The sequence below is a fragment of the Argopecten irradians genome, chromosome 9 (assembly GCF_041381155.1).
Source record: "Argopecten irradians isolate NY chromosome 9, Ai_NY, whole genome shotgun sequence".
Lineage (NCBI taxonomy): Eukaryota > Metazoa > Mollusca > Bivalvia > Pectinida > Pectinidae > Argopecten > Argopecten irradians.
In genome coordinates, this window is record NC_091142.1 from 40,605,125 (window position 1) to 40,624,061 (window position 18,937).

The 18,937-nt window shown below is 36.1% G+C and overlaps 1 protein-coding gene across 6 annotated transcripts in view; it reads left to right on the top strand.

Annotated features, from left to right (window-relative positions):
* Window positions 1-15,914, top strand: part of LOC138332345 (eukaryotic translation initiation factor 4E transporter-like) — a 31,244-nt gene extending 15,330 nt beyond the window's left edge. For 3 of the 6 annotated variants that reach the window (XM_069280411.1, XM_069280414.1, XM_069280412.1), the window contains exons 16-24: window positions 2,795-2,901; window positions 4,616-4,764; window positions 6,176-6,293; window positions 6,581-6,689; window positions 7,240-7,487; window positions 7,805-7,970; window positions 8,365-8,772; window positions 12,324-12,563; window positions 12,908-15,914. In XM_069280411.1, coding sequence (XP_069136512.1) covers window positions 2,795-2,901; window positions 4,616-4,764; window positions 6,176-6,293; window positions 6,581-6,689; window positions 7,240-7,487; window positions 7,805-7,970; window positions 8,365-8,772; window positions 12,324-12,563; window positions 12,908-13,140 — 1,778 coding nt within the window. In that variant the 3' untranslated portion in view covers window positions 13,141-15,914. The remainder of the gene's footprint in view (window positions 1-2,794; window positions 2,902-4,615; window positions 4,765-6,175; window positions 6,294-6,580; window positions 6,690-7,239; window positions 7,488-7,804; window positions 7,971-8,364; window positions 8,773-12,323; window positions 12,564-12,907) is intronic. The other 3 variants (XM_069280413.1, XM_069280416.1, XM_069280415.1) reach the window with 2 other exon arrangements.
* The last annotated feature ends 3,023 nt before the right edge of the window (window positions 15,915-18,937 follow it).

Consider the following 18,937-nt stretch of genomic DNA (forward strand, 5'->3'; position numbering starts at 1 on the left):
ATTCTTATTTTTATAGTTTTATATCAAATGTTGCTTTTATGATTTAAGTTGTTTAGTATAAATCTTTGTTAAATGTTAAAAATATAATAGATTTCTGTATATTAAGTTTTATATATAACCAGTGATTACTAATTGTGTTGTGCATTTGTTGTTGTACCTGTTATGGTGGTTGTAATATTTGCCCTCATTGTTTTCAGCATCATGTGAGTATGCTTTAATTCGTTTGTGAAAAAGCATGTGATTTGAAAACTCCATTTCCAATGTTAAGCTGTTATTAACAATGTTATTGTTAACAAATTGTAACACGTTGACATCTCGATAAGAAGCTGATGTATGTCGGTGTTTCACACAGGAGACATTAGATTGGTGAAGGTAGAACTTATCACAGGGAATACTGGAAAGTGGATTTTCATGTGATATGCCCAATATTTCGCTTCAGGCTTACCTCATTATCATCTGTATGTTATAATCACATGTGTTCTAGTTCATTGATTATTTCTCCCTAAAAAAGACTTTGCTGTATTTTCAAAAGAATTCCTAGACTTTCCTTATAGCTTCATGGTACTTGTTTTATTCAACTCTTTTCATCATGCTAATCTGAATCGCTATATTCTAGATAAATATTTAGTATAAAGAAAGAAATCTTCCAGCTGTTAAACCGAGTGCTAGCCGATAGTTTTATTAGCTCACCTGGTCTGAAGGACCGAGGTGAGCTTATGGGATACCGCAGCATCCGGCGTCCGTCAACAATCAACTTCTTCTCCATAACCGCTGGTCGGATTTCAACAAAATTTGACTGGTAGCATCCTTATGGGCTACTAACTGAAAATTGTACAAATGATGGGGCTGACCCCCCAGGGGCCTGAGGGGCTGGGCCATAAGAGGTCAATTTGGCTATTTCCATATAAACAACATCTTCCCTGAAACCAAGCATGGAATAGCACCCATAATGCAATGGTAGCATCCTTATAGGGTGGGGATCCAAAATTGTACAAATGATGGGGCTGACCCCCTGCTGGCCTGAAGGGCGGGGTCAAAAGGGATCAATTTGGCTATTTCCATATAAATGACTTCTTCCCTGCAACTCAGCATGGGATAGCACCCATAATGCAATGACAGCATCCTTATAGGGTGGGGATTCAAAATTGTACAAATGTTAGGGCTGACCCCCTGGGGGCCTGAGGGGCGGGGTCAAAAGGGGTCAATTTGGCTATTTCCATATAAACAACTTCTCTGAAACCAAGCATGGGATAGCACCCTAATGTAATGGTAGCATCCTTATAGGGTGGGGATCCAAAATTGTACAAATGATTGGGCTGATCCCCCGGGTGCCTGAAGGGCAGGGTCAAAAGGGGTCAATTTGGCTATTTCCATATAAATGACTTCTTCCCTGCAACTCAGCATGGGATAGCACCCATAATGCAATGACAGCATCCTTATAGGGTGGGGATTCCAAATTGTGCAAATGATAGGGCTGACCCCTGGAGCTTTAGACGGCAATAGATGCAGGGTCAAAAAGGTCAATTAGGCTACTATTTTCATAAATTACTTTCACTCTGAACCTATGGATTGCATAGTTGTATGGTATCAATAGCATCATTGTATGGTTGTGATTCAAAATTAAACTTTTGGAGTAAATTTTGCTAATTTTTCTAATTGTCAGAGTCTTTGTGATAATTACTAAAAAAAAAAACCCAGGTGAGCGATACAGGCCCTCTGGGCCTCTTGTTTTCATGATTTAAAATAAATCACCAATACTTTGTAAATAGTCAACGTAATATTTGTTCTACTAGTTTCTGAGGATTGTAGGTTTGGATGGCATCTGTCATCATGATCTTTTCTGAGCTCTATCTTCTTAAATCATCACTAAAAGTACTCCATACTTTATCACAGCTTCATAATGCACCATGACATTACTGTCACATATCGTTTGACATCCATAGAAAATAAATGAATGAAACAAAATTTTGTTTGTATAAGTTATCAACAGAATTTCACGTTTGGATGCAAGTTTTATCCATGTATTATTGTTCAGGGACAGTGAATTAATACCGATAGAGAACACATTAGGTTACTGGCCTACTAACTGCATGGCTGATCGTACATTGTAAACTGTATATGTAAGCTTATCACTGGGGCATGTGGGACGGGTAAAGGTCCCCACTATTACAGCAGACCCTGTATGCACTGTCATAATATGGCTAGCTCATCTCAACTTATAGACACCCATGTATCACATTAACCTCATTCAGTAAGCTTGTGCCGTCATTAATATGCTATTCATCTGGATTAAGTGTGCTGTTGCAAACAGTGATTACAGGAGGAAAGAAGTGTGTTAGATTAATTATTGGCAAGCTATAATATATCTAATGTAACACAGGAGAGGGAATCAATATATAAGTGAGCTTAAAAAGATGGGTGTTTATGATTTCAATTAAAGTAAGATGCATTGCATGGAAAGAAAAACATTCTTAAGAGATTCTCTACTTTGATAAGGAATAATAACCATGGTTATTAAGATGACATGAAAACAATACCCCGAACAGACTTAGGTACCCTATTCTTATGTTTCTTCTCAGAAATATGTATCCATAGAATAGGTACATAAACATAAAATAAAATGCAGTCCTGCATGTACCCAACATGCTGTTACTTTATATAGCTCAATTGAAGACAAAAGAATATATTTAAACTGGTAAATGAACAATGAATTATGTTTTGCTGCAGAAACGGAAGTTTTATGATAATACATGTACATGTAAATGTTTATATGATAATAAATTTTGTGTTTCAGTGTTTGGCCAGCAGCCTCCCATGCATCTCAGTGCACCGTCTCCAATCAACCCCTCACAAATGGGCCAGTCCTCATCCATCACTGTACCTGCTGGCACAACTCTCACAGTAAGTCAGCAGCAGTATTATACTGTGTCAATCACATCACATTTACGTAATGGGGATAATAGGATAGCTCATATAGTTAAGTGTGTTTCTGTTGAAGCAGATGATGATACAAAGGTAACCTGTTTATTATGTCACCCTAACGAAGTTGGGGGGACATATTGTTTTTGCTCCGTTTCTTCTTATTATTATTTTAATTCTTATTTCTTCCACTTTCTTCCGCCGGAATGGTTTCCGACACTTTTCTCAGAAACTACTGGGCCGATGATCATGAAACTTAGTAGACAGATTCTATAGGGTGTGGGGTGGTGCATAAAGGCTTTTTTTCTGGGACCGGAAGTCCAAGATGGCTGCTGGCCCACTTCCTGTTTTCAGGTTTCGGTCTCCGATCTCAATGAAATTGGTCTGTAGGGGTTTTAAGGGATGGCAAACATCATGAAAACATTTTGTGAAGATTTTTGGTATTCCAAGATGGCTGCTGGCCCACTTCCTGTTTTCAGGTTTCGGTCTTCTATCTCAATGAAAATTGGTCTGTAGGGGTTTTAACGGATAGCGAACAACATGCAGACATTTTCGTAAAGATGTTAGTATTCCAAGATGGCCGCTGGCTCATTTCCTGTTCTTCAGGTTTCGATCTCCGATCTCAATGAAAATTGGTCGACAGGGGTTTTAAGGGATGGCGAACAACATGCAAACAATTTCGTAAAGATTTTTGGTATTCCAAGATGGCCGCGGGGCTAACTTCCTGTTTTTATATTTTGGTCTCTGATTTCAATAAAAATTAGTATATAGGGGTATTAGGAATGCTGATCAATATGATAAAAAATTTAAAAGATTGTCGCTGGGCCAAATTCCTGTTTTCAATTTTTCGTCAGCAATTCATTGAAAATTGGTAAATGGGGGTTTTAAATTTTAAAGATGCTCCACCGCCGACAGAGCATAAATGATATTCGTCATTTGAACAATAATTGGTGTTTAATCGTGTATATATATGTCTAATTAACACAAAAAATAATATAAAATAATTTATTTCGCCTTTGGTGCATGCGCAATCAGTTCTTCATTCCATATAGGATATAGTGACACAGATTTTTTTCGGGATGCAATTAATTATTTTTCATATTTTTAACTTGAAGTAAAATTAGAAGCTCAAACTTTTCAATGGTGATAATGGTGTAAAGTAAGTAACTTTTTTAATTGAAGAAAAATACTAAATCGTCTGCTACTGTTTTTGATAGTGAAAATATACCATTTGTCAGCGGTGGAGCATCTTTAAGGGATGCCATACAGTCATGATAACTGCCAAATCCATTCCTCTGAAAATAGCCTTTTATTACTGTATTTTGTGTGTGTATAGTGCACTTTTTTTTTAATAAATTATCAAATGAAAAATTGGGGTGCGCCGTATACGCAGGTACAAGGCATGGCCAGGTCCTGGGTCATGATCACCGAGTTATGTAGTTATGTACATTTTAGGAGACCCTGAATTCCTATATAAAAGTACATCAAAAATTCTCCCAAGATGTTCATATACACTGTACAACTGCATTCTTGGTTTGTTGCAAATGGGGATGCGTTTGGGGGACTATGTATTGGTGTCCATTACAATGAGTACTTGTTAGTGGTTGGGTTAATTTCCCATTGTCCAAGTAACACAAACTACTAATGACTACTGGTCTACTGGATGCCTGTAATTTGTATGATGCTTGTGTTACAGTCAACAGCAACAATTCGGCCACCTGTTGTACCACGTGTACCTAGTCCACAGGAACTGATTGCCCACACACAGGCTATCATGCAGACAGCACTTCTAAAGAAACAACTGGAAGATCAGCGAGAACGCTTCATTAGAAAGCAACAAGACAGGTTGGTTGTAGACCATATTATGGAAATACCGTATTTTTGCGCGTATAGTGCGCACCCGCGTATAGTGCGCAGGTACGTTTTTGAGTTTCATTTTGGAAAAAAAATATTTACAAAAAAAATCTCAGTTTTTTTATCTTCGTTCACAACATTTTGCATTGCCTCCAAACACTTTTGAAGAACAAAATCAAACGGTTCTTATTGTTTATCAGTGCTTAAAACAACCTTCTGTTTATTAAAATTAACTGGCGAGAGGAGTTTGACACGATGATTGACACTTAGTTTACACTTGTAACGGCAGGCCTAGTTAGCTTGTGAATTGCCGGTGACACTATAATGAGGATAACAACAACGATGTTTCTACAATCAAATAATTAACCATACCTTGTGTAATTCCAATTGGTATCAATCAAGTCTATTGTGTATCTGTTCGGCATTTAGATTTAATCATTGTCCAAGATATTAGCTGGAAAGCCGACTGAGTAGGCCAATCAACCACAGGTGGCCGCCATATTTGATTACTGACTGCACGCTTCCGTATTCTCAACTATTTCAATTAGTATTGAAATCAGGATGATATCTTACAGAACCATTTCAAAAGATAGTAATAAGAGTAAATTTTACAGTCATACCATCATTTATTGTGCCGATTGGTCAGTGTTAATGTAGGAAGGTTTTAGTTTCGTATTTAATTTGCTGGCTCTGCATGTGGGATTACACTCATTTCCGTAAACATTTGCAAGCTCAAAAGTTTTCACATGCCGGAGAAACTTATTTATAAGGTAATCTGTCTAATGTGACGAATTAATTACACACTTATACATCGTTTCAAGCTCAAGGTTATATTCATTTAGCCATTTAGATTTGGAGATACCTTACTGAAGATTCACGATCGTAACATGAATCCGGTCATGAACACACGTGCTCTCAAAACGGACTTTCAAGGAATTAAAGATAAAAATTTTAAGAGATGTTTTCCTTTTATATTGAATATATGCATTGACCATTGACTTAATGATCAAAGTATTTAATCATAATTATTTCACCACAACGTGTACAAAATGTTACTGCATAGCTCGGACCTGCCGGTCGGTGATCATAACCCAGGACCTGGCCATGCCTTGTACCTGCGTATAGTGCGCACCCCAACTTTTCACTTGATAAATTATGAAAAAAAGTGCGCACTATACGCGCAAAAATACGGTATGTTTCGCATAAAATTCAAGTTCAAATAAATTTCACTAAAAGGGAATTAAAATGTTGTTCCTTTGATAAGTTGTCTTGTTTGTGGATCAGAGGAGTGAATCTTGAAAGATCCATTCAATGCTGTTATTATTATTTAACAATTTTCAGATCCATTTTTGATTATGAACACGATTAAAAATATGTTTTGAGGCGCTAGCGCATTGTGTAGTGTGTCTTACAGGGCCAAATCCCCAAACCCGACGACGCCTATGAAGCCAACCAGTTGCAATGTTTCCCAGACACCTACGATGTCCCTGGCGACGTCACCAGCTTGCCAGACACCAAAGGTATGTACAGAACTCCTGGTTTGTACCTCTAACTTGTGTATGGGATCAATGTAAAGACGTTGGAGTGTTTTTGACAACATATGGTGTAAATTCTGGTAGAGCTCTTTTCCTTGAAATACACTTCCCATACTTCTCTTTGATTTTATATAATTCCATGGATGATTTTCATTGACAGAAGAGCTATGTATAGAATATGATTTTATTTCCCTTACTGTTTTGTCTCTCTATCTACTGATAGAGGTAGATGGTTATGATCAGGTGATCTTTTCATTCATCTTTTCTTGCAGCCATCAGTAACTGCAGCTTTCACACCAACATCGGTCATGAAGAAGATGCATTCTGATAAAGCGTCAGAAAAAGAGAAACAGCGACAAGATAATGGGGATGGTGAAAATGGTAAGTAAAAAGTCAACAGATCACTTACAGTAAAAAGTAGTTTCTCTTGAATGAATGGTGAATTTTTTGCTGTCTGGTTAAGTACTGTGCCAATTCATTTCCGTGAAGATAATATTTTCCCCATGTCGCAGGCGATTGATGTGGTCACAAAGATGATCATATATATAGGATCTTAAATGTTCGTTTGATATGAAGTTTGATCGTCGAAACAAGTTTCTTAAAATTTCATCTGAAATGGACACAGATTTCTGATAATTTTCATCACATAACTACATATGTTTGGAAAAGTTTGATGTCAAGATATGTTGCAAAAATTATGGTGGAGTCTGCCTTTTTATCACACAATTTTTGAATCCCAATATTGTGTCATTGATTGCTGACAGTCTTGCTGTCAGAATATATATTTTCTGTCCTGTACAGCATAGAAAAGTGTTTCAGGTCATATTATTACACTAGTGACAAAACATGGTGAAAGTCACAGGTTATCAGATTGGTTATATCAAATAACATTAATCGAAATACAGGAATCTGTACATTGTGACTGTTTCAGAAACCCTTGCTCCAGTAAAGCAGATCGTTCCTCAGGATAACAGCCAGAGTGCTGTAGATAACCTAGAACTGATCCAGAAAATGAACATCGAGCAACAAGCCAAAGAGAATATGCCAGCCACTATAATGACTAGTATGACTACCCATTGTCAGCCCTCATCTATGTCTTCATCTCAGTTCAGTAGCCAGGACCTCAACATACCTGGTATCAACTCAATCGCAGCCTCACTGGCCGGGCACCATGATGTGGTAGGTATCACTCTCCATGTTCTATAGGCCAGATTAATACTGTGTTTTGAGAAGTACATTTTAGTATGAGCAGAGTTACCTGGTATAACATTGTTTGGTTTTAAATCTTGGAACACAAAGATTGTTATGCTTCTGCTATGAAATGTGTGTAATAGTGTTGTCGATGTATTATCCTGTTGCGTTCAATGATGATAAGTTTAACAGATACATCAACACAGTAAAAAAGAAAATATTTATCAATAAACAGTTTAGGGGATAGGCTATTATTTCATGCTTAATATGTAGTTATCATAATAATTTCTTATCAACCCTTGCAGTCTGTAAGCTTGGCAGAACAGTTGAGTCAGTTGTCAACACCCTCCTCAGGTCAACAGAAACAGCAGTCAGCCCGCGCCCTGATTGGTCAGGGAGGTTTCCAGAACTCTCCAGCTGGTCAGCCAATCACAGGTCCTGTTGCCACTCCAGGACGACCCATTGTCAAAGGTAGGCACCACGCATGCTTTGCACTGCAACACCCTACCATTTATATTAGGTTTACTGGCCTTATATGAACTACGGGCTTCATTGTGTAGATTATACTTGGGGATGTTCTTGTATATACTCATAAAATAACTATCTTGGTCACCTGTTGAATAGAATTATAATTTTCATCAGTATTCATCATTTGAAAATTTACAAAGAAAAAATAAATTATGCTACTGGAATGGGTGATGGGGTAGAGGTAAGGGGCATCTATAAGTATGAATCATGGATGTATTCCATCCCAATTTCAGTTAGACATGTTAAGATTTCTGAATTCAATAATGCCGAAATATGGCTATTTCTGATGAATTTAGGATGTAGTGAGAGTAGCACGGCTTGTTTTCTTTCCCGCCAGGCATCACCATCACCAGTTCTAGTGCTGCCAGCAGTACTGCAATGACTACCCCCGTGGGCAGACCCATGATCGGGGTTCCTCAGATGTCCACTCCACAGCTTCAGAGCAAATCCTCGGACGGCACTCCCATATCACTGCAGACCCCCTCACAACCCCAACTGCACCGTGCCATTACAGGAGCAGCCAACCCCACTTCTGTCCCCCAAGTACAGGCCCCTGTAGTAGCGCAGCAGAAACAGTTCAGTGCATCTCCTAGCCCCCTCACACCACGACCCATGCCCCCTATGGGGGCCCAGTACGGCATTCCAATCACGGGTCGGATCCCGGTACAACAGGCCATGTCACCTAACCCACTCCTAATGCAACAGATGTTACAGAGTGGCATCTCGCCCACCGCTGCAGCCAGAGGTACAGCACGAAACTTTGATATACAGTTATAGCTTAACTTTTATTGATATCATCAGATTTCTTACTGAAAACGTGCGTGTAGATTGAAAATATCTTCCATAGGAAAACTCTGAATTGTTCAAAATAAAGGTACTTTTGTTGTGGAAAATCTGATTTTTAATGATCATGGATCTTTCAGTCGCTCTCTTAATATTTTGAAGCGAATTTTGATACGACGATTTAACTTCTGTGAAAAATGGCTAACAGTATATTAGTCTACGATTTAACTTCTGTGAAAAATGGCTAACAGTATATTAGTGTTTGAAAATTACGCTTGAGTCCATCCTATCCTTTTTAATGCCGACTTGTAACATGCCTCATATAGTGCTTATGCTTTGTTAAGCCTATGAACCATGCAATATTTGAGTTGCTCATGTTGATGTCACCTTAACAGGTAGTTCAATGTTTAATTTTGAAAATTATAAGATTTTGTCAATGTCTTGTCTTAAGTGAATGCGTTGAATCAGCTGAACCAGATTATCAGACATGTTAACCTTTGGTGAGCAAAAAGAGGTAGATTTTTGACTCAAAAGCGGTAGCATTACACGCAGCATTTTTCGCGACGCGTCAGAGATATATATAAATATCAATAATATGCAAAATAATTACAAAAACATATTTTGTTAACAAATTATGATTTAACTTTAATCATTACCATAGGCCTTGCATTGGTGGCTCATTTTGTATTTTTTAAATGTTAATTAAGGCTTACATTAAATTTAGAAGATGAAAAATGTCAATAAATACATTGTATACTTTTTATTTCAATGCTATTTATCACCTTTTTTAATTATACATTTTGTCTATTTGTTTTGGGTTTTTTTCACCTTTTTTTTGTAATACATACTGGACTCTTTTTCTTTTGATTTATGCAAGAAAAAATACAAATATTCTAGAGAAATAATCACCCTGAAAAAAAAAAAAAAAAAAAATTGTGATATCCTGAAAAAATATACCAAAATCCGGCTCCTTTATTAGAATCACCCCATTCCAAAATGGCGGCCATTACGATTGCAAAGTTTATGATTTTCAGCAGACACTGTATGCATATTTTACATTGAAAACGTGAGTAAATCATTTCAATTATAAGTAGCGTTTGTTTTTGAAATGATGCTTACTAGTTTTAAGCACAAAATTTATTGAAAGGCCAGATGATTGTTTCCTTACGGTAGGCCTACGTAATACACATCGTTACACTCAGACACGGGAAATAGGCTAAGCAAGTGACACCACCAAGCCAAGGTGGAACTAGCCCCAGGCTGCTAATTAGCACCAGTGGGTGCACATGTTGGTCAGGGAGTGTTCACACCTCCTTTGTTTATTTAATTATGAAGCCAGTCCCCTACTCAGTCTGGTATGCATTTTGAAGCCATCATGGCAGCCCCAACCGACTATGAAAATTCAGAAATCGGAAGAAAAAAAAATGAAGACGATGTTTTGCAGAAATCGGAATATTTGGATATTAAAGCGGTAGGCGGAATATCAGTCTCAAAAGCGGTAGACTTCCGCCAGAATCGGTAGGGTTAACATGTCTGGTTCATGGTCAATGTCTTATCTTTAAGTGGATGCGTTGAATCAGCTGAACCAGATTTTGTTAATGTCTTGTTTTCAGTGAATGCGTTGAATCAGCTGAACCAGATTTTGTTAATGTCTTGTTTTCAGTGAATGCTTTGAATCAGCTGAACCAGATTTTGTAAATATCTTGTCTTATGTGGATGCGTTGAATCAGCTGAACCAGATTTTGTAAATGTCTTGTCTTATGTGGATGCGTTGAATCAGCTGAACCAGATTTTGTCAATGTCTTGTTTTTAGTGAATGCGTTGAATCAGCTGAACCAGATTTTGTTAATGTCTTGTTTTTAATGAATGCTTTGAATCAGCTGAACCAGATTTTGTTAATGTCTTGTTTTTAATGAATGCTTTGAATCAGCTGAACCAGATTTTGTTAATGTCTTGTTTTTAATGAATGCTTTGAATCAGCTGAACCAGATTTTGTTATGTCTTGTTTTTAGTGAATGTGTTGAACACCTGAACCAGATTTTGTCAATGTCTTGTTTTCAGTGAATGCGTTGAATCAGCTGAACCAGATTTTGTTAATGTCTTGTTTTTAGTGAATGTGTTGAATCAGCGCTGAACCAGATTTTGTCAATGTCTTGTTTTCAGTGAATGCGTTGAATCAGCTGAACCAGATTTTGTTAATGTCTTGTCTTAAGTGAATGTGTTGAATCACCTGATCCAGATTTTGTTAATGTCTTGTTTTCAGTGAATGCTTTGAATCAGCTGAACCAGATTTTGTCAATGTCATATCTTAAGTGAATGCGTTGAATCAGCTGAACCAGATTTTGTTAATGTCTTGTTTTCAGTGAATGCGTTGAATCAGCTGAACCAGATTTTGTAAATGTCTTGTCTTAAGTGGATGCGTTGAATCAGCTGAACCAGATTTTGTTAATGTCTTGTTTTTAATGAATGCTTTGAATCAGCTGAACCAGATTTGGTTAATGTCTTGTTTTTAGTGAATGCGTTGAATCAGCTGAACCAGATTTTGTTAATGTCTTGTCTTAAGTGAATGTGTTGAATCAGTTGAACCAGATTTTGTTAATGTCTTGTTTTCAGTGAATGCGTTGAATCAGCTGAACCAGATTTTGTCAATGTCTTGTCTTAAGTGGATGCGTTGAATCAGCTGAACCAGATTTTGTCAATGTCTTGTCTTAAGTGAATGCGTTGAATCAGCTGAACCAGATTTTGTAAATGTCTTGTCTTAAGTGGATGCGTTGAATCAGCTGAACCAGATTTTGTTAATGTCTTGTTTTCAGTGAATGCGTTGAATCAGCTGAACCAGATTTTGTCAATGTCTTGTTTTCATTGAATGCATTGAATCAGCTGAACCAGATTTTGTTAATGTCTTGTTTTTAGTGAATGCGTTGAATCAGCTGAACCAGATTTTGTCAATATCTTGTTTTTAATGAATGCTTTGAATCAGCTGAACCAGATTTTGTTAATGTCTTGTTTTTAATGAATGCTTTGAATCAGCTGAACCAGATTTTGTCAATGTCTTGTTTTTAGTGAATGCTTTGAATCAGCTGAACCAGATTTTGTTAATGTCTTGTCTTAAGTGGATGCTTTGAATCAGCTGAACCAGATTTTGTAAATGTCTTGTTTTTAATTAATGCTTTGAATCAGCTGAACCAGATTTTGTTAATGTCTTGTTTTTAATGAATGCGTTGAATCAGCTGAACCAGATTTTGTTAATGTCTTGTTTTTAATGAATGCTTTGAATCAGCTGAACCAGATTTTGTTAATGTCTTGTTTTTAATGAATGCTTTGAATCAGCTGAACCAGATTTTGTTAATGTCTTGTTTTAAGTGGATGCGTTGAATCAGCTGAACCAGATTTTGTTAATGTCTTGTTTTTAATGAATGCTTTGAATCAGCTGAACCAGATTTTGTTAATGTCTTGTTTTTAATGAATGCTTTGAATCAGCTGAACCAGATTTTGTTAATGTCTTGTTTTCAGTGAATGCGTTAAATCAGCTGAACCAGATAAATCATATGAACCACCTGGCGATGCAGCAGCAGCCCCCGCGGATCATGGATCCACGCCTCCAGGGGATGAGGGGAGTTTATCCTACGGTGCCAAACCTCACACCTCGTAGTTCAGTCATTCCAACAAGCCTGGGTGTACCTGTTCGTACTCCCATGGGAGTTAATGTGGCCATCGGCAGGGCTGTATCTCCACACCCACCAACACAAAAACGTAAGTTTACTGGTAGTGTGAAAGGCAGATGCCATGGAAGGGTTACTAACATCAAAGTTGTTTCTGAAATTGTTTGTTAAATAAAAGAATGAGAATGGCTCTTTTTAAACCTGAGGGGACATAGTATGTTTGTTATGTCCTTTCATACCTTATATTGAAAATCCTTGTGACCTATGCCTCTCTGTCCTTTACTACATGGGACTTGAGTAGAACTTTAGTTCAAGCCCTGCTGTAAAAGGGGTGGGAGCATGTAGTGGTACCCATATTTTCTAAGACATTTCTGTATGTGTCCTTGGTTCATTTAGACAAGAGAAGTCACTTTAGCACAATCTATTTTTTTGTAGTAATAAACGGGCCAGTGTCACCTGGAATACCTATACACACCTCCATCCCATCAAGCCTCCTGAATGGGAACAACAACATCACCAAACAAGACCCTAACCTTGCCAAGTGGTTTGGTACAGACGTCCTCAACAAACAACAGATGACATCGCTACCCCCCTTACCAGCTTCTGGTCAGAGGATGATGACCCTAGAGGAGATTGAACGCTGTCAGCAGCAAGCAGTCATTAATTGATGTTAGAATTGAGACGTTTTATGACAGGTAGACAACGCCACTGTTCTGTGTTGTAAATATTCCTGTAGAATCTTGATGCGTTCTAGTGTCGTGTGGTTTGTACACAAGTGATTATGTTTGAAGAATTTTTTCGTATGTTTAATCATAAACCAAAAGTACAATTACTGTAAAAGATTTCCAGAGTTTGAGCTGTAAGGCAGAAATAGACTTGGAAAAATATGTGATCTCATGTATCCATACATTAACTACAAGGTTCTAGTATTGATGTAGTTGTGACCTTTATTTTCTACCTCTTATGACCTTCAAATTTTACATAAAAACCTCCCTAAGGTAAAATCATAATAGAGGCTACCTTATGTGAGAAGTTTGTTTCTATTGTAATCTGGAACTTAACGACCTAAAACAACTTCATTGTTTATAATTTTTCAGTTTTATTGTTCAGGAATTAAATTTTTGTCAATTCATATCTGATAAAATAGATGTAATAGCCATCATTTAAAATTATGTTTTGATTATAATAAATATATTAAGTCTTTATATAATCGTCAAATACACTGTTATTCCACTAAAACTTTGATATAAAGAATATCCCATATATCTTTATCACTATTTTAGAAATCAGGCTTTGTGAAAAGCTGTAGCCATTTGTATTTTGTTTATATGTTCACATCTCATGTGTGATGCCATTATATTAAATTCATTTAGTGATAAAGCGTTATCCAAATGTGCCAAGATTATGACTGCTATATATGAAAGGGTAGGCAGTCATACAGATTGTATATATAAATGTATATGTGAGGAAAGGGCTTGATGTAGACTCCCTAGTAAAATATCGACAGCGGAAGACTACTGCATGTTAAAATCATATTGATGTTTGACAAGGTTTTGGTGTTAACATATATGGCTGTAGTGGCTTCATCTTTCTTTAATTAACCTTATGCCTAATGCACTGCCATACGATGATGCTTATAGATTGCTTCAGTTTTTTCAGTATTATGCAAAACTGGTTCACTCCCCATTCACTTTGATGAGATTTAAATTTTGCAGAGATTTAACAGCAATAGAAATTGTGTTTACGGAATTGGTTTACTGTGTATTAGATATTTACATTTTCTATGTTTCCTAAAATAAGATGTAGATATATTGTTTAAGGTAATATGTAATAGAAGAGTTTAAACTAGAATTACTATTAGTATTAAATGTATTTATTTGTTTAAAAAATCATACATTTGACCAGCCATTGTATTATTGAGCTAAGTTAGCTTACCTTTATCATTTTAACTGTTGATATAAGACAGAATTACACATTCACAGAATGGTCACTTTTTCATGTCCTAAAATTTTGGCATAATTTCACAACAGACCTCCAAGACAAATTCAGATATATTTAACATGCAAACACATCTTTGAACTGGGGATTTCAGTGGATTATTGATCTAACCAGGGTTCAAGTTGTATTGTTCAGGGATTTATTTTGGAGACGAGTTGAGTTATGTAAAGTTGTAGGCTATTTATGTAGATTTTCGACACATATTTTGGAGAAGAACTATTTAGGCCTGGAACTGGCAGAGTTGATATGTAGCTCGTTCGTATAGATGTTGACGTGTAAATAAAAGCTTTTCTCATTTTGTATTGATATCCATTTCATGTACATTTTTCATTATGACTTGACAAGTGAATACGTATTTAAATTTGAACGTTGATAGACAACAAAGGAACCTGGTAAACATACTACTGTGTCGTTTTTGTTCTTTTTTGTTTTCCTTTTGAATGTGAATAGTTCTATTTGTGTGTGTAAAAAGCATCTTGCATTAAACTCGTGTTGAAATTATGTGTAAAAAAATGTTGCTCATTGTTCTTTTTTATATAAATATTTTTCCTCTTTTCTATATTTTATTTATTTTTCCTTCACTGTTTGTAAATAAGTTGATAGACACCTTTCCTGTAGTCGACTTTTCTCTGTAATGTACACCAGAAAGTTCACCTTAAAATGTTTGTAATTATCACTTTTATTCAGATATATATGGGTATCTTTATTGAAATTGTATTTTTATCACAACTTAAAAAAGCGCTAACATTTTCAAATTTGTTGTAAATAGAACCTCAAACATAAGAAGTTTAACATTATATAATAAATATTGCCGATGCATATCATGTAGTGCTATGCCGTGTTTGTTTCTAACTAGTCAAGGGTTTCACTCATCACTTGCTTGTACTCCCGACGCCATCATTCACCATACTGTATATTAATTTCATCTTTTATGTGCTTAAAGTTGATGTTTGTTCCTAGTTATAAGCAGCAAAACAAATAAACAAATAAATATTAATGATTATGAAACTTGTATGATTTACTTGTATAAATGACAGTGCTGTTTTGATTGTTAATATTTGATATTTTTTTCTCGTTATTATTTTTGTGTTTTTTGTACAGTAATATGCACAGTTCTGGGTCCAACCTAGATTAATTGGTGTCTTTTTTCTCACTGTTACTCCTTCATTGTCTTGTTGTCGTATAAAAATGGTGCAATGAAAACATGTTTTGATATGTCCATATAATAATAGTTTTATTTTTCTTAGATTTAAATGTAGTTCGTCCATCTTGGCAGTAGAATGGCTTATATGTACTTGAAGTGATGATGTGTACTTTCCACTTTCAACAATTTTCGACAGAAACGGTGAACTTCGAATTCCTTTTGATTTTTGTTCTTTTCTTAAAAAATGAATAGTGATGAAAAAGAGAAGAAAAGAAGAAAAGAAGAAAAAGGGGGGGGGGGGGGAGAGAGAAAAAATATGCAATGCTTTGAAGTTAAAATGTTAAAAAGAATATATTCAATTTCTTGTAAATTAAATCTTAAAATAGATGACACCCATATTGATTCCACTTCAAAAACCAAAACTGATGTCATATTCAATTGCAAGGAATGACAAATAAAAATACACGTAGTTAGACGTTAAGAAGAAGTATATCCGTAGAAAGTTTGTTTTGTAAAGGAATTGTTGGATTCATTTATTTCAAGGAAGTTGGGAAACATTCCAAATACAAAGTAAATGCTATCAGGCATGTTTGTGGTGTATGTATTAGTGTGTGTGGTTGTCAGTGGTCTGTACATGTCCACACTTTGTTGTCCTGTAGTGTGGCCGTGTTGCTCTCCGCCTCACCCTTCACATGTTTTACATCCCTTCACTTAATAATGTTCTTGTTCTTGTTAGGGAAATCTACATACATTGTTTATATGCATTCATTGTCCATGGGTGGGGGGGGGGGGGGGGGGGGGTTCCCCCCCCCCCCCCCCCCCCCCCAAGTAATTAATTAGGGCTTGATATTAATGATATGTAATTCTGTGTTTTTTGTCTACATGTATGTAAAAAAAATTCATCTTGTATTCTTTCTCCACAGAAGTAATTTTGTTGTTGATTCGTCACCCTGTAACCAAGTCACCTCCCATCCCCTTCACAGTTCTCTCCCCTTCCAGACCTCGTCCCTCTGATACCAATCGATTGTCCTCTGTACAGTTCCATTTGTGTGTACGTCACTGTTACCATGGCAAACAAGGCTATGGGGGTGATGCTTGATGTGCTGTAATCATATATTTTGTTTTGATTGGTAAATATATTTAATGGTTATTTTTGTAAAAAGTTGACAGAAATTATAAGATGTTTGACAGATGTGGTATGATCACTCGCTATTGTTTCTCCAACATCAAGTTTATATGTGTCTTTGTGTCTTCATTTTATTGTATGGAATTGTTGTTGATATGTATAATTTGTGCTGTGACTGGGCTGAGGATCACAAAGTCTTATTATTTTAAGGTCTGTTAGTTTCAACTTTTTTGCAGCAATCTGTCTTTATAAACAGTTCTTGTCTCTAGAATACGGTAGTTTTGAGATACCAAAACGGCGTGCATAAGTACAACATAAGTCGATTGGTCACCAGCCTTTCAGTGATTGTGACATTACAAAAATCACAAGAAGGGTGGCACTAATCGACGCTAAATCTTACCATAATACTCATGTCGTTTTTGAATATCGAAATTGATGTATTATGCATGTGTACCTGAAAGTGTCCTAAATGACGTTTATTGATTTTTTTCGCTGAACACCCCATAATTGTTTATAGATACAATATTGAGAAGTGACATACAGTTTTAAGGTGAAACCTTGTGGATTACTACAGCTTAGATCAGTACCAGGACTGTTTGGTCCTCTGCCCAGTCAGAGTTTTGTTCAGTATTGTGATGTAAGGCTGATAAGGTATAGGACTGAAGATTGTCAAATAGTGTTACATCCAGGGCTGTACAACAAGATACTCCAGAGTACTTCTGGATTTAAAAGCAGGGAAGAGGATGGGAGTTATAAATTTTCAGTTATTTTTGTCTGAGTTTTGGTGCATTAGTACTAGTTGTTGATTGTGTAAGTGTGATTGGCGTAACTGCTGTGAGAGTATGGATGTGTAAATGATTGTAAATAGAGAGTATCTAAATGTGTGTGAATCCGTGGTGATACAGATTTTATAGTGGTGGTATATGAGGTTAGATCTTGGGTTTGACATTACGTGTTGTGAAGACAGTCATGTCTATATATAAATATATATCTACATAGATTTATCTTTTAACTTCAAATAAGACATCTTGGCTGCGTTTTTTGGTTAATCTTTGGTTACATAGTGAAAATTAGTTTGTTTTGGCTCTAAGACTTTCCTTTGTTTGATACCCTCCCAACCATAGACTTACCGATACTGCTGGATTGGTTTTACAAAGCGGCTCTACCTTCTCTACTATATCTTGATGTTGCATCTGTTTGTTTTAAAATTGGTCATTTGTGTGGAGTAGCTGACCTATATGCTTTAATCAAACCTTTGAAATATAAGTAAATGCCATGTAATAAAGTGATAAAAAGTTTAATTTTAGTAGAAACAAAAATATAGACTGCATTGAGTATTTGGATGGACTGTAACAAGATGAATAGGTAATCAGGGCATGTTAATGACAATATCATTGGATTTAAAAAGGCACAAAGTATATTGGCTTAGAGGCTTCATATGAAAGTCTTAAATATATTATTAGTGAGGGTTAGTTGTAAGTCACAAATTCTAGCAATAATTAAAAAAAAGTTGGGGTTGTTTTGTCATTTGAAAAATCTATTTGAAAGGGGGCGGCTCGCAGAAAGTGAAAATATAGCATTAGGCTGAAATTCTGTTGACGGAAAAAGAAGTATAAAATCCAGTATTCTTAATTTTTGTTTACTTGAAAGTCTGTGTAACTGTGATGTTTGAATGGCCTCCCGTGATAGGTGGATAGTATAGAGCGTGTGTCAATCATGTGCTGGTGCGTCAGTGCCAGCGACTGAGAAAGACGGAGATTATTATTACACGTTATTTTGAGTTTCACTGTTGTAAGGAATTGATGGCAAAACAGTCAGTCTTTATCCTTTTAGACTTTCCTACAGTGCAACATACCGTAATATCAATGGTTTCCTTATCAAAGCTAGAGTTGATTTTGTCAAACTTGTCACTCAGTGCTTTATAAGAAGTCGAAAAAAATAAATTGTGAAAAAAAATTGAATTTGTGTCTTTGTTGTTTTGTTCTGTGAAGACGAGTCTAATTTGGACATATAGTACAGCATTTCAGAGAAAATGTTTGATTGATTTTTTACAGATTCTTGATATGAAGGAAAACATAAAAAAGCATATGTTTCACTTAAAAGTTATGAATTTTCCTGTTTACAATTACACTAATAAACCAACCATAGTCGTTTAAGCCAAGGAAAAAATCAGCAATTAAAATTTTTATTTTAAAAT